We start from the raw sequence: 16,145 nt of genomic DNA, 5'->3' as shown, positions 1-16,145 counted from the left end.
TGACTCAGCTTAATGCTCCGGATACTAATGTACCCACAACGCTGGTATTCTGTCAGTACCTATTTAGTTGAGGGAAGTCCAGTTATGAAATCACATATAAAAACAATAAAAAAAATATATATATATATATAAACTTTATAAAAGAAAGTAAACTTCATTATGGAAAGAAGATGAAAATTCACTTAGACATATTCACTCGCAGCTTTTGTGTTCTAAAAGATATTAGACCGCCGCCCCGCGTCGTCAGGAACAGAAGTGGGTTAACATTAGTATTAATTCTTATTCAAATAAATATAAAAAGAGCAGTAAAATGCTCTTAATTCATTCCAATCGAACTTCTAATGTAAAAATTATAGCGCGTTTAAAAATGTACAAAACAGTTATTTTTAAAGACAGCCTTAATTAAAAAGGATCTTAGCGCCGATTTTTTTTACAAGAATACACAACTTAAAAATATATTTTAAAAACAAAACCAAACGCGGACGAAGTCAAGGGCGGCAGCTATTAATTTTTTCCTTTATGTTATAAATATAAAGAAAAAAAAAATAGTTCAAAAAAACACGCTTGGTATAAAAAACCAAACTGATTTGTACCTTTTAGTTTAGTTTATTTGTATTTGTAAAAGTTTGAATTTTAGTCTTTCTTAAACTATTATTTTTTATCAGAGCAAAAATAATCGGTTACATTGTCACCATAAAATTTGTTTCATTTTGTAAAATCGGCTTAAGATAATGGTTGGAAATTGAAATTAACATCATTCCAGCCTTATCGACTATAATAATAGTTATTGTGGGGTATTTAAAACTATTAATAGTTATAAATACCTATTATAATAATAGTTTTAAAGGACAATGTAAGATGATGAAAACAAAAAAAAAGTTTGTTGTGGGCTTCTTCTTAGACCAGGGCGCGTTTGGAACCCTTGTAGCTTTAGTTTTATGTTGACGAATTTAGTTCGAGTTAGATTTAGTAGATTCTCATCAACCCAATTCTATGTCATATTTTACATGTAATGTACGCATCAAAAGTGCCATTATATGTGCCTATTTAAATAAAGAAATATTTGACTTTGATTTTGACTTATAGATGAAAATTATATAAATTGAGTAGGTAAGCTTACAATAGTAACATATTAAATCAATGTATAAATTTAAAAAATCCTTATTTTGCAAGTTGAAAAATGGCAAAATCTTAACCAAATAATGTATTGTCATCGATCTTCGATATATCTACCAAGTTTGAAAGAAATCAGACCGCTTGAAGAGGGTCAAAATCAAGTCCAAAGGACTCGGTTACAAACATACAGGTGAAGCTATTATAGTATAAAGGACTACGTAATCGATAAAACAGCTTGGGTGTAAATTATAGCTCTAACCAGGTTGCTCTTCTAATAATTTAAAATGACATTGTGAGATGGTGATAACAAAAAAAACACCCGGCTAAGTTTGTTGTCGGCTTCTTCTTGGACCAGGACGCGTTTGGAACCCTCGTAGCTTTAGTTTTAAGTTTACGAATGTGGTTATCGCCATCATCTCACTACCGTGTAATTCTTATGTACGCATCAAAAGTGCCACCTATGGGCCTACTTGAATAAAGATATTTTTGACTTTGACTTTATTATAAAGCGTGTCAAAATATTGCTCACCTTAGTTTGCTGCGCTTCTCTGCCAGGGCCAGTTGTTGCACGATGGTTAGCTTTGGCTTGATGTTGGGTGGCGGCGCGTAGGGGAAGCGGTCGCCACCCTCGTGAGCCGGCTCCTCCTCCTCTGGCGTCTCGTCACCCACAGTGAACTGCGCGTTCTCCTCCTGGATACAAAATAATAAGTTGATCTCAAGATCTGATCATTTGACCAGGAGCATAGGCACTGGCGAGATCACAGAATTAAACCGAAACACACAAAAACCGTGTACACGACTAATATTGAAGGCCGAGTAATACTAATCTTTGGCGCAGTGGGCAGCGACCCTGCTTTTTGCGTCCAAGGCCGTGGGGTCGATTCCCACAACCAGAAAATGTTTGTGTGATGAACATGAACATTTTTCAGTAATCTGTATATTATAATTATTTATGCATATTATTTTTAGAAAATATTCACAAATCATGTAAGTGCCCATAACTCAAGCTACGCTTACTTTGGGGCTAGATGGCGATGTGTGTATTGTGGCAGTATATTTATTCATTATTATTATTTTTAAAAACCACTCCACTTTAGAATGGTTCCTCGAACAACCGGTTAATCTCTTTATACAATTTAGCAGTTGACAGTAATTATTTTACCTCTAATATATTAAGCGTTCACAATAAAATGGGAAAACGAGAAAGAAAAAAATTGTGACCTAGCAACATTCCGCGGGTGTGCGGCATGTCTTAATTTTGCCATATATAAAACGGTGTTGAAACCTGGACCATCAAGGCAAGAGAAAGACAAATGGTACACGCGTTCGAGATGTGTTGCATTTTGAGCACCCAACATGTGGACAATTTACCACAGCCACAGCATCGAGTAGGGGGTCTTGGTGAGATCACAATTTCACCATAACATATTAATATATTTATTACAAAAAACGTACGTTGGACACATGCTGCACGTCTTCAGAGTCAATCTTCTCGAAGTTATCGCTGTCGCTTGAAGAGCACCGGACGGCCTCCTGCTCCGCCTCCGCCATTGTATCTGAAAATACAAATATTATTTTTAAAAAAAAGTAGTGCCCTGCAAAAAGAAGGAACACTTAGAACCCTTATAACTTATTTATATACTCTTCATTTTCACACCACTAAAAATAAAAGAAAAATAGAGACACTATAACCGACTACAAAAGGCGGCATTATATAAACTTTAAATACATACTGCGAATTTAAAAGGCTCGATATAAACTTGGTGTGGGTCCCCACCCCACCTAGCGCTTTGAAGGCTTAACGAGTGTAGGTCGTAGCGCAAAGTGTATGATTTACTTCCTGCATTTACTTATTCGATCGCGTGAAAGTTAACTACGATGTATTTGGTATCGATAGAGCGCCATCTATTGACATTATTGTTTCCCAGTATTATAACTAGATAGCGCTTCACGCGATCTATTATGTGAACGTAGGAAGTTTGCTTGTGGTACGCGAGATCTCGATCTAAGCTGGCCCGATATAAATAAGTCATTTATGGCTGCAAAAGGTTGCATTGTTATTGGTACAGTTCACACAATATTACAGCGCGGGCTGAAACGCTCGCCCATCCACCTTGTACAAATGCAAACTATAACTATTGCATTATTAAAAACAGTAAGAGGTATCTGCGCTGCTTTCATTCGTAACTTACCAAACTTACATAGGTACCTACTTCTAGCCGGACTTAAATTGGGCGAACTGTAGTTGATACTGGAGGTATTTACTAACTCGGTGGCTAACAAAATTCCGTTTAAAGCTTCCAGCTAATCATTGTCAAACTCATTATTTGTATTAAGTAACCAGTAGAAATTGCGGTGAAAAACCAGTAGAAATTTGGTGACAAAAACTTCATCTTTTGGTTTTAAATAAAGAAATGAAAATTTACTCCTGTTGAAATGTTTAGAGCAATAGTTAGTAACTAAATAAAACTTATTAATCAACCTAAGGCGACCAATTAGTTTAAACAATCTTTATTCCACGGTTGACCAAGTCTGTCGTATTGGTTCAAATTGTATTTAACTATTCTGATCCCTACCGAAGAAAATTCCAATTACGGCCGACGCGGTGCGCCTTGGCACGCCTGAAGGAATTCTATAATGAAAATCGTAATCGAATTCGAAAGCATTCCACACTTAAATAGAAATTGCTATGAGCATTAAGTTAGAAGGGAGCCACTAACCCTAATAGAAAACTTTCCTTCTTTTTTCCTTTAATATTATTATTGATGCTAAAGTCCGCTTTTTTATTTTAACTTGTTTCACGCAGCAACGGGGAAACGGATTAACATAATTTCTATCTGGAGTTAGTTAGTGATTGCAATGTCAAACATATATACGAAATACTTATGTTCTAATAATGAATACTCTGCAAATAAGTAATTTAATATAATCGCCAATGATCATCATTTTCGTCGTCATACTCAGTCTTTTAAGATCAATGACCCACAACGCTTCTCCCATGCGGGATCGAGGGCTTTAACAATAATTAAAAAAATAATTAAAAAATCATTCATTTCAAGAAGGCCTAATATAAGCACTTTTGAAACGTCAAGTCAGTCTGTCTGTTTGTAGTGACTCCCACCGGTTCGGAAGGTACCAAATATTCTACCGAGCAAGCCGGCAAGAAACTCAGCAGTTGCTCTTTTCCAACATCAACTATTTACATTTTAACCTTCATTTTTCTATCTTGTGAGCGATGAAAGCAATTCACACCTAAGTCAGTTCATAGATAAGTCATTATTAAGAACCGAACCGTGAACTCTGAGGCACGGAGCTGCACAACCCTAATTTCCTGACTCGGGCCAAGTTACTAGTAATTTTTAAGCAGAGATCAACACCCAATAATGGAACGACCCGAGGTTCGCATAAAGGACCGCGTGACCTGTGTCTAAAACGAAAAACAAGCCAATAATATGCAATCGTTACCTACTAATATATAATTAATCACGATATCAACTATGAACTTAACGATTCTTAACAGTAATGTAAATAAAATTTGCATTGCTAAACTATCTTTCGCTCAAAAAAAAAGTATAGTAGGTATATTTATTTATATACTCTTTATTTGCCACTACAAGTTAGATATCCCTATCCCTATCCCTGCTAATATTATAAATGTCAATGTAAGTTTGTTTTTTACGCTTTCACGCAAAAACTACTTAACCGATCCTCATGAAACTTTGTACACATATTCTTGGAAGTGTTAGAAGTAATATAGGATACTTTTTATTCCGAAATTAAGCTCAGTTCCTTTGGGAGACGGGATGAAAATGTTTGACGATTTATACCGATAAATTATAACCGATTTAAATAATTATTTTTGTACTATAGAGGTTGTAATATGTGTTTCAATTTGCCCAATAAATAATAAATAAATTTGTGTAGATCTGAATGTGGTTGGAGATAGAGGACAGAACTCCTCAGCGGACGGCAGCAAAACCCTCATTTAAGGCTTAGCGATACTGAATACTTTAATTTTTTTTAGAACTACAACTAAATTTAATGCCACATCAAAAAATAAAATCAAACGCAGACAAAGTCGCGGACAACAGCTAGTACATAATAATTTAAAAAAATAGAGACACAATAACTGAAGCAGAATACAAAACGCGGCTTTATCGCTTAGTAGCAATCTCTGCCAGGCAACCTTAACCTATGTAGTATGTACCTACTGAGAAATTAATAGGAATGATCTAAAGTAAGCGATAGCCTAGAGGTTAGAACTCCGGGCTCCCTTTAGAGAGTTCAATTTTCGGCACGCACCTATAACTTTTCGGATTTATGTGCGTTTTTTATTTCTTCTTCTCGTTAGGGTGCCATCTCCTTACGAAGGTTGGCAATCATTAGGGCTACCTCTACTTTGGACACCGCTGCTCTAAATAATGATTTGGTGCTATTTCCAAACCATTGTCGTAGACTTTTGAGCCATGATATTTTTCTCCGGCCAGGCCTTCTTCTGCCTGCCACTTTACCTTGTATGATAAGCTGAAGAAGTTCATATTTTTTGGTGTTACAAATCTGTTTTTTATTCAAGGAATTGAAAATATCACTTGCAGGAAAACATCGTGAGGCAACCAACCTGCAGGCCTGCGAGTTCTCCATAATGTTCTCAAAGGTGTGTGAAGTCTACCAATCCGCACTGGGCCAACGTGGTGGGTTAAGGCCTAAACCCTCTTCTCGGAACGATTAGTGCCCTGTTGTGAACCAGTAAAGGGTTGACGATGATGATACAAACTAAAGATCCTTGACTGCAAGCCTCTCTGTAAAATCTCGTATAGACGTATTTACAAATGATTTCATATGAAGCACACGATACCTAGAGTTAAAAAAAAAAACTCGTTTTTTTCGTAGTGCGCTTGGATTTATATTGGACGGTAATCAATAATTTAGTTACGTCAATAACATAAATTAATGTAGCACGTAGGAATGTAAGACATGGACTTATAAAAAAAAATTAGAAGTAAGTATTGGACGGATATATTTTTTATTTATTGCGCACTTATCGAATTCGCGATTTTCCTTATAAGTGCAACTGCGTACATAGATACAAGCCTTTTTTAATTATGGAGATTAAAGACAAAGTCAAAAATTTCTACATTGAAACAGGCCCTAGGCCCTAGGTAGGTACAAACATGACACACAATACCACGGTAGTCAGAATCAGATGATGGTGATAACTAAGCATATTCGAAAACTACCCAGGGTTCCAAGCCAAAGGTCATTTAGTCATTTTTATTGAGTTACCTAAGAGTCAAAGTATATCCGATTTCTACTATTAGTATTACGGCTGTATGGACGGCAGAATAAGTAGGATAACGTTGAAAGGACACTCATCAAATCCATCATCTGCATATCTGAGAGTGATGGAATTCGGCCTCAACCCTTCGGCTTCTCATTGTTACAGGAGACCTCCTACAGGAGACGGCCTAATAGCGTAGTGGGCCGGTAAGCAGTGGCGTGCATAGAGGCAGTGGCGTGCACTTCATACATACACAAAAGCACTGCATACCCTAAAATTTTTGTATAACTCATAAAGGGGAAGGATTTTTTAATTTTATGCCATCTTCCTTCTTTATGCATACCCTGGTCAAAAACCCTGTGCACGCCACTGCATAGAGGGTATGCACGGGGTATGCAGATGATACAAAATGAAGAAAATCTCCATTACGAGAGAGTTATGAATACTTATAGGTAGGCCTTTTATAACTCATACATTGCCTATCCTGACGTTTTTTATAACTCGTACTGGAGATTTCCTCATAAATGGGAAGGATTTTTTAATTTTATGCCATCTTCCTTCTTTATGCATACCCTGGTCAAAAATCCTGTGCACGCCACTGCATATAGGGTATGCACGGGGTATGCAGATGATACAAAATGAAGAAAATCTCCATTACGAGAGAGTTATAAATACTTATAGGTAGGCCTTTTATAACTCTTACATTGCCTATCCTGATGTTTTTTATAACTCGTACTGGAGATTTCCTTCATTTTAAATCAGCTGCATACCCTGTCGATGCCCTCTATGCACGCCACTGCCGGTAAAGGGTTGATAATGGTGAAATCCCTATCCCTATCCCTACCAATGTTATAAATGTCAATGTAAGTTTGTTTGTTACGCTTTCAAGCAAAAACTACTAAACCGATCCTCATGAAACTTTGTACACATATTCTTGAAAGTGTTACAAGTAATATAGGATACTTTTTATCCCGACATTAAGCTCGGTTCCTTTGGGAGAGGGTATGAAAGTGTTTGACGATTTTAAACCATAAGTCCGACAAATTATAACCGATTTAAATAATTATTTTTGTACTATAGAGGTTATAATATGTGTTTAATTTTGCTTGGTGTAGATCTGATAAATGTGGTTGGAGATAGAGGGCAGAACTCCTCAGCGGACAGCAGCAACCCCTCATTTAAGGCTTAGCGATACTGAATACTTAAAAATTTTTGAGAACTTCGACTAAATTGAATGCCACATCAAAAAACAAAATTAAACGCAGACGAAGTCGCGGGCAACAGCTAGTAATAAATATACTACGGCAATACACACATCTAGCGGGAGGGTTTGCCAATAATCAGCACGCTGGGCTGAAGGGTTGATGATCAGAGTAGATGGTAGTACTGGCACGAAGGAGGCGGCTGCCCGTTTCCGTAATATTCCCTAAGTCGCCTCTTAGAACATCCGCCGGAAGAAGATACGTGAAGATAGCTCCCCTGGCCATCTAGCCCGAAAGTAAGCGTAGCTTGTGTTATGGGTACTAATATGACTGATGAATATTTTTATGAATAACTAGCTGTCCCGGCGAACTTCGTACCGCGCATCATATTTTTTTTGATGAATGTTATTATTTTAATTCTTATTATCCTATTCCGGTCTAAGAGGAATCCAAAAAATCAAATATCATAAAAATTGGTCCAGCCGTTCTTGAGTTATAAATGGTGTAACTGACTTTTATGTCAACTCAGACGGGAACGCTGTCGAACGGGATAATCAGTATTCTATGTCCGTCTCCTGGCTCTGAGCTACCCACCTACCAATTTTCAGCCATATCGGTACAGCCGTTCTTGAGTTATAAGTACTTAGTGTAACTAACACGACTTTCTTTTATATATATATAGATACACAAATACTTATAATATACATAAATACTTATAGTATACATATGAACACCCAGACACTGAGAAACATTCATGCTCATCACACACAGATGAATATTTAAATGAATAAATACTTAAACTATACAGATAAACACCTAGACATTAAAAAGCATCAATGTTTGTCACACAAACATTTTCCAGTTGTGGGAATCGAACCCTCGGCCTTGGTGTTTATGCTGTCTTATTCACAATGTTTTCCAAAGAAAAGGATACCACTAGTTTTAGACCCGTCAGTTTATTATAGTTCAGAGAATAATAGAATTGGTTGCATTGTAGACTCCAGAGCGATAAGAAATAGTAATAGCAACCATGCAAAAATATTATGTTATGTTTATTCCGAGATAAGCCTCGAGGTCTGCATGGTTCATAACCCCACGTGCAACAGATAACTTGCGAATTTAGACGAGAAATTCAGACTAAATATCATTACAGACTATAAGAAATTGATAGACGAGATACGGCAAACATCGAATGAATATACTATAACATTAAGGCCGACTGGCGCAGTGGACAGCGACCCTGCTTTCAGAGTGATTCGTTTCGATTCGATCCGTGGCAGTGGGTTCGATTCCCACAACTGGAAAAGGTTTCTGTGATGAACATGAAAGTTTTTCATTGTCAGGGTGTTTTATCTTTATATTATAAGCGTTTATGTATATTATTCATATAATATATTCATCAGTTATCTTAGTACCCATAACACAAGCTACGCTTACTTTGGAGCTAGATGGCGATGTGTGTATTGTCGTAGTATATTTATTTTTTTATCTATTTATTTAAATGCAAAAGTCAATATGTTCGAGACATTCCAGACGATAAACTGATTTCGAGGAAATCTGGTATTCATCTGTAGTCGGGCATAAGCTGTCTTAACCTCACGGAGATCAGAAAGTCAAAGAAAGTGAAGGAAATAGGGCAATCGGATATGCTACAGTCTGCAAAATGTAAATTTTTTAAAAGAGAGTTTTGTTTATAAATTTTGGCCCAGACACGAGTTTTTACTAATGAATACCTTACTGTAACGTAAGGTATTATTCATACGAAGATTTTCATCACAAGTTCTCAGAAAATAACTGTAAATTTTTTGCTGTTTCCTAAAGTTTTCCTAGGCCGCTCTCTAGATTTTGGTCGAAACAGGTTATTCACTCGTTATTAGTGCCTCGATTATTATTCCCGGTGGAGTAAAATGTACTTTTATGGATGGAATGTCTGTCTTGTCAATAATGTCTATTGTCAGTCAGGGTCAGTTGTTTCAGTCAGTGTGATACTTTATCATAATCCAAACCAATTTCCGTACCTCCCTTGCACTCAGTAGGGAAACACATAATATTATAATAGTTCTGTACCTAAGTGAATCAAAGCATGTAGAATGCCAAGATTTTAGTGTAAATTAATCAATAAAATGTGGCTTTTCAAAGTCAATTTACTCTGCTGAACAGTATGGAATTAAAAGAAATAAAATATTTTTAAAAGTACTTATTGCAAGTACTTATTGCAATATCTTTATGTTCATTTGGTAAGTGTACCAACATTTTAATTCATACAAAATCACCTCATCTCCTTTATAGAAGAACGATAAAATTTCTTCTACTTACTTTGCAAAAACGAAAATAAACGGCATAAATAGGTAACGGATAGATAGATAAGAGACAGCTGAAAAAAATAAACCTTAAATATTAATAAATTTTAATACTCAAAATAAAAATATTGTTTCAAACTCAAAAAATATGTTTTTTTAAGAATTGGCCCTGGATGACAGTAGCTTCTACTTAAAACTGCACGATATCTCAGTTGGAACTGACAGGCTAGGTGGGCTTGCCTACAAGACAAGAGTGAATACTCTTACCGCGAAGATTCTCGGTTTATACAAAGGAAAAGCCTTCACCACAGTATTAAATAACCAAATAGTTTGAGTTTGATTATTGACTCTAAAAGGCAGTTCTTGTTTGACACACTTCAATTTTAAATATTGGTGTAAATGTTTCGAATATAAGATTTCGTCTATCTTGTAGCTTTAGTCTGTACTCTGTATCTGTGCAAGTGTCGAATTTGCTATCTCGACTGTCTAGCACGCTCGCACTTGCCACGGTCACACAAACACGTTTTGACCACCTGTCAGATACCGTCAAGGGTCGTAGGTTCAAATCCAATAAAGTTATTAAAAAAAAATTCAAATCGATAAATTAATTTAAAATAATACATTTGAAGTAAATTTCACTACATAATGTAGCCCAGTTGGGCGTACCACTTTTAGTATTACGTAAATTAAAAAACAGCTAGTTTGAAAAAGGTACATTTTAGGCACCTGTTGATTTGGGGTTTTCTGTATCAAAATGTATGGGTGTACGTGTACGTTCAAAAATAAATGATTATTTATATCTTATTTTAGTATTATTTTCATTTTTTTTAAATCTCGCGTTATGTTTTCCTGGGCTTAAAACTAAAATTAATTATAACTGGGATACATAACTGTAACTTTAGTACAATCGAGGAGTCGTTTTCGAGTACGGAAATTGGAGTAAAAACGTTTTTTTCTGCATTCATTAAAGCTCAAATTTGTCTATAATTCTTTAGGTCGGGCTATTCAAAGGACGTTTGTAAAATCAGAATTACAGGATTTGCGACTCTAAAACCTTCAATCATGAGGTCCATTTTTCTTTAACGACTCCGAGTGCGAGTGAGCAAATCTTTTACCTAGTATTCAAAATTTCGTCTATAGGCTTAACTGTTCAAGTCGCGGAAAGGTTTTTGTCCTGTATAATCTGTAATAACATAATTAATCAATAAGGTCATGTCTATCTACGGGACATAACTTTGATATACGTAAAATTATATAAATATCGATGCTGTGATTATGCTACAGTTAAAAAGCAAACAAGCATGCAACAAATAAAGAATTCTAATGAAACTTTATTCATTAAATAGTCTATGTATATAAAAATGTAATGTTGGTTTGTGTACGCTTCAAAAACTCAAAAAGTTCTGCACCGATCGATCTGAAATTTTAGCATGATATATAATACGCATCAAGGATTGTTTTTATCTATTTTTCTCAACCATTTAATCACAATGTGTCACAGCGAAGCGTGGCAGGGTACAGCTAGTAGCTTATATATATGTTCTAAATAAATCTCTACAACGCCCACATAAGAGCCATGAACCTCCTAGCTGAGTCTATGCTCGGCTCAGTATTTTTTTAGGAAACAGTTACTTGATATTGGTTTTGAAATGAACACCCGAAAATTGAAGCTTCCGTTGTAGCTAAATCTGCCCAGAAGTAATACAATAATTAATGCCAAAAAACCGCATTCAAATTAGCCCGTCCTGTTAGGCACTAAGAGGACATATCTGATTAATAAACAGATGAGAAACAAAAAGTCATAACTTTTTGCTTTACTCTGGGGTTTAAAAAATTATAAAATTAGGGTTAAGGCTAGTGTTGGTGAAAGACCGGTAACATTGGTAATATTGCGACTAACTTAATTCTTATCAGCAGCTATCGAGTGTCAAGTTCAAATGTCAAGTTGGGAGATCTGAAGGTGAAATAGGACACACATATCGGCAAGGAAGTGAAATAGAGGGCATTCTGGACACATTATTACAAGCTTTTATGGACTGGCCTCGTACGTATACTACTTTTTAATTACATATTCACTTGAAAAAAAGTTCTTATGGCAATTGAATTAAGCTAAATTTTGCATTTGAAATTAGGTGGTATGGTATAATGTAGGTAGGTATTGAGCTGTTCTGAAAGTTTAATCGGGAGATGGTCATAGGACCTCCGCCTTAATTATCGTTAACCCTCCAGTTTGATCTCGTTAGATTGGTATCCATGGAACGTCGATTGCCCGCTAGAGGTCTGGAGCTACCATTAAAATGATAGCTCCATAAACAGACCTACTAACTTGTGTAGAAACGTTATTATTTTATCGAAAAGATTTTTAAAGAAAAATTAGGTTTTACTCTACCAGTTGATGTTTTATGATCAAATAATAAAACACATGATTCGTGGTTCTTCACATACTTTTATGTTTATAAAATAAAAGTATTTAAAGAAAATAATTATTATTGCAACACAAACTTGGTACTCCTTTAATGCAAGCATTTATTTGATTTGAAAATGTATATTTTGCCGCGGGAAAACATTATACCTATGACAGGATAATTATTGTATAGGCGCCTATTTGATTTTGAGGTGCCATGCTTAGTTCCTCTAACTTTTAAGACAGGTATTTTGAATGTTAAAGGCATCTCAGATTCCTAACCGCTTATATCGAAAGTGTCAATGGATTATTTTTACAATGCACTTTGTGATCGGTAATATGGAGGGTCTTGTGCAGACCCAATGACACTTTACGACTTGGTGAGCAATGTCAGCGAGTTTCTACGGATCTTCTCATTCTGATTTAATTACGTGGAGATATTTTATCCCCCAACTATTTGCTAAGATTTACTTTACTCTTGATTATCAGCTACATAGTTATCAATCATATTTCAGACCGTATCTGTGTTAGCAAATCGGAACACGCAATAATTTCCATTTTCCTTTTTGTGCATCTTGTATGTACCTATCTTGTAAGTAATGGTAACTATATTAAAAGTCATGTTTATGTATCTAGTGTTCGCATATCTCAAGATCCCTCATTGAAGATAGAAACAGCTTTTGTGAAGACTTTTGCATTATTAATATCCAAAGGCCTTTGTTAGTCGAGATTTCAGATCGTTCTTGGCATCTTATGACCTTGTTGGGACAGATTAAAATCTAGCAAACAATGGTGTCACTTATGCAATATTATAATATCACCATCACCAGTTTTTAGTAAGAACTAAAAATAAAATCAAATCTTGGTTTAGTTCACCTCTGATTTGGCATAAGTATCAGGGTGGGATTTTTTTTCCCGAGAAGAGCGTAACCTCATTTACATCATATTATTTTTCTTGTATGTGTAGGTTTGATAGTGCGAGAATGACATCTGAGTGTTCTAGCGAAGGTCAAATCAAAGCATTCAACCTGGTACGGGGTGGTGTGGCGTGGAAATATTAGCCCTAAGTCAAGGTCAATCAAAATTCGCGCTTGTTTGAGCAAGAGTTTCTAGTTACATGAAGATCTAGGAGCCACCTAGTATGGGCCAACATGGGCCAATCATCATCGTCACCATTTTCAACCCATTACCGGCCCATTACGGGCAAGGGTCTCTTCTCAGAATGAGAAGGGTCGGGGTGTAGTCCACCACGCTGACCTAGCGCGACCTGATAAAGTGGTAAATCACGCTTTTGAGAAAGTATGGAGAACTCGCAGGCATTTCAGAAGATGTTTTCCTAAAGGTTGATTGAGAATTCGAGCTAGAAGTCTCACATAACCCTAAACAAGATATTTTATTCGCTTTTTGCGAATGTTAGAACAGCTAAAATTTAGAACGAGCACCTAGTATATTTTTAAGATGCACTAACGTGATATATCGTAAATCTATCGTTTTGTATGGACGAGTAATTTCATGATTTGAGAACTGCATACAAATGAGAAAGATTTTTAAAAGCGTTATCTGTGGAGCGCCATTCAATGCTCAACCCCACCCTTCGCACAACTGTTGCTTCCTCTGAATGTGCGTCTGTCTGTTTTTGAATTTGCAGGGTTTGAATAGATAGGTCACTGGATATATGTCGAATTGCTATTATAGTCTCAGCCATGTTTGATAAATATATACACCTATTTAGTCTTTTGAGAATAATAATTATTCGTTCTTTTATCAGTTGTAGCTAGTGTAGGAGTTGAAATCATACAACGGGCGTTTATATACTTCCATGGGCACACTCAGTGGTACTAATGATACCACAGACATATTATAACCTGCTGCAATCGGGAAAGTGTAAGGAGAGTCAACTCTCTAACTTCCGGACAGTTTCAGGTATCTGTTAACTTTTTTGATCCTAACTCCAGCGCAGTGGCGTGCACAGGGTTTTTCACCAGGGTACGCATAAGGCAGAAAGATGGCGTAAAATAGAAAAATCCTACTCGTAAACGAGTTATAGGAACAATGTTGGGTATGCAGTGCTTTTGTGCATATGAAGTGAACGCCACTGCTCCAGCGGTACCAGACTACCAGGGGACGCTCTGCAAGTTGATGTATGCTGGATTATATTTCATATATTTTATTACTCGCTTAGTTTTAATTTGGCAGGAGCATGACCAGGCTACATAAGATTGATTATGATTAACATTATTTACGACAGTTCTGTAAGTAGTTTAAAATTAATGTATGCGTTATTGAATGCTAATGTTCGACTATTGTCGTCAAAAAGTTCAATAAAGTCAGATCGGTAGCATTTTTACTTGTAATAAATTTACTTCCTCAAAATATTCCTGTAGTGAATTAGTTTTACATTAAAATAATTATGATAGTTTAAAATTTAGAATGAGTCTTTATTTTGTTTTTATTGTATTTTTTATATTCTATGACATAATAACTACAGCTACCAGAGTACCTGTTGCAAATTTTATAATTAAACTATATTTATCTACAAATAAATAAAAACCTCAAGAACTTACGTTGCGAAATTTCTTCAATAACTTTATATTTAATTAATCTAAGAATGTAACAGATAAACAAAACTCCTACAAAAAACGCAATTATTAACATTAATAATAAACAAAACCGTAACACATCACATCACTCACAGCCATTAGTTATAAAAATGTTAAAATCCAAAACTTAAACGTCTTCCCGCCAACAATTTAAGTGGCGAATGTCAATTTCGATCGACCGATACGCAACAGAATTCCTTCAACCATCAATAAAAGACGATGAGCATTGGAATCACATCACATGTATAACCCGGTAGATTATAAAAGTTAATAATATTAAACGTGTTTAATATAACTGAGCGTCAATTTTATTTTGTAAGTTTGCAAAATACATGCGGCGCGGCACTATACATTCACGCGATACATGCGGGACACAGAGTATATTATATGCGACAGCGCTACCAAAATGTGGCGTGATGACAACAAGCGACAAATGGCCTTGCTTTTAAATTCGGGTGTCTAAACATACAATAGCGGTTGGTGATACTTGCAGCGCTTTACGCTACAATTGCCAATCATTTATCGTACGATCCCATTGAACTCTTTTACTACGTACCTAAGTCGGTTATAAATAAGAAACGCGTGCTGAACTAAAAAACTTGTTAGGCTGCTCACAAAAATGTTTGCTCATAATTTCTGTGGTTACAGATACCAATTTTATCACAGTTCAGAAAGATAAATTTTTCAAACAAAATATAAATTAACGGTTTATTTCCAAAAGACCTCACGTTGTAAGGAACAATTTTATTTAATTTTCTGCAACATCTATCAAGTCTTGATGGTGACTCCCATCAATATTTACAAAAAAACGCAACTATTAAAAGTGTACACAGGGAATAAATCCAGTACACAAGGAACTTACGCTTTTGAGAGCATTAAACTTATTGTTTTATATTTCTTTAGCATATTTTGTAACAACTTCATTTCATTACATAACATAATTAACCCGTAACTGAAGGGCTTAAAACCTGGGTTTTTACTTTATATATATTTAAAAAAGATATAGGTAAGGGTAAGGGTTCTAAATAAGTGTTGTAAATTTGGTTCATCTTAGAGATTTGGGTCCATTATTAAAATCTATTCTTCAATGTTGCGCCATTGAACCTCTCTTTTAATGTGAACAATCTTTTATACCGTTTTTATTATATAATTTTTAAATTTCAGAGAGGTAGGTATCTATATTGCGCGGCAATGATTTCGGATTTAGCCGCGCAGTGTCGCTGCATTGCAGTTCCTAATTTAAAT

The 16,145-nt window shown here is 35.6% G+C and overlaps 1 protein-coding gene across 1 annotated transcript in view; it reads right to left on the bottom strand.

Annotated features, from left to right (window-relative positions):
* Positions 1-15,080, bottom strand: part of LOC120627795 (acetyl-CoA carboxylase) — a 93,335-nt gene extending 78,255 nt beyond the window's left edge. Inside the window, exons 1-3 of the mRNA XM_039895825.1 lie at positions 14,865-15,080; positions 2,572-2,672; positions 1,646-1,806 (exon numbers count right to left, since the gene is read on the bottom strand). Of these exons, the coding sequence (XP_039751759.1) occupies positions 1,646-1,806; positions 2,572-2,672; positions 14,865-14,955 (353 nt within the window). The 5' untranslated portion in view covers positions 14,956-15,080. The remainder of the gene's footprint in view (positions 1-1,645; positions 1,807-2,571; positions 2,673-14,864) is intronic.
* Between the last annotated feature and the right edge of the window lie 1,065 nt (positions 15,081-16,145).

The sequence above is a fragment of the Pararge aegeria genome, chromosome 12, assembly GCF_905163445.1.
Source record: "Pararge aegeria chromosome 12, ilParAegt1.1, whole genome shotgun sequence".
In the NCBI taxonomy this organism is placed as follows: domain Eukaryota; kingdom Metazoa; phylum Arthropoda; class Insecta; order Lepidoptera; family Nymphalidae; genus Pararge; species Pararge aegeria.
The sequence above is the reverse complement of the archived record's forward strand: the minus strand, read 5'-3'. Positions and strand labels throughout refer to the sequence as shown.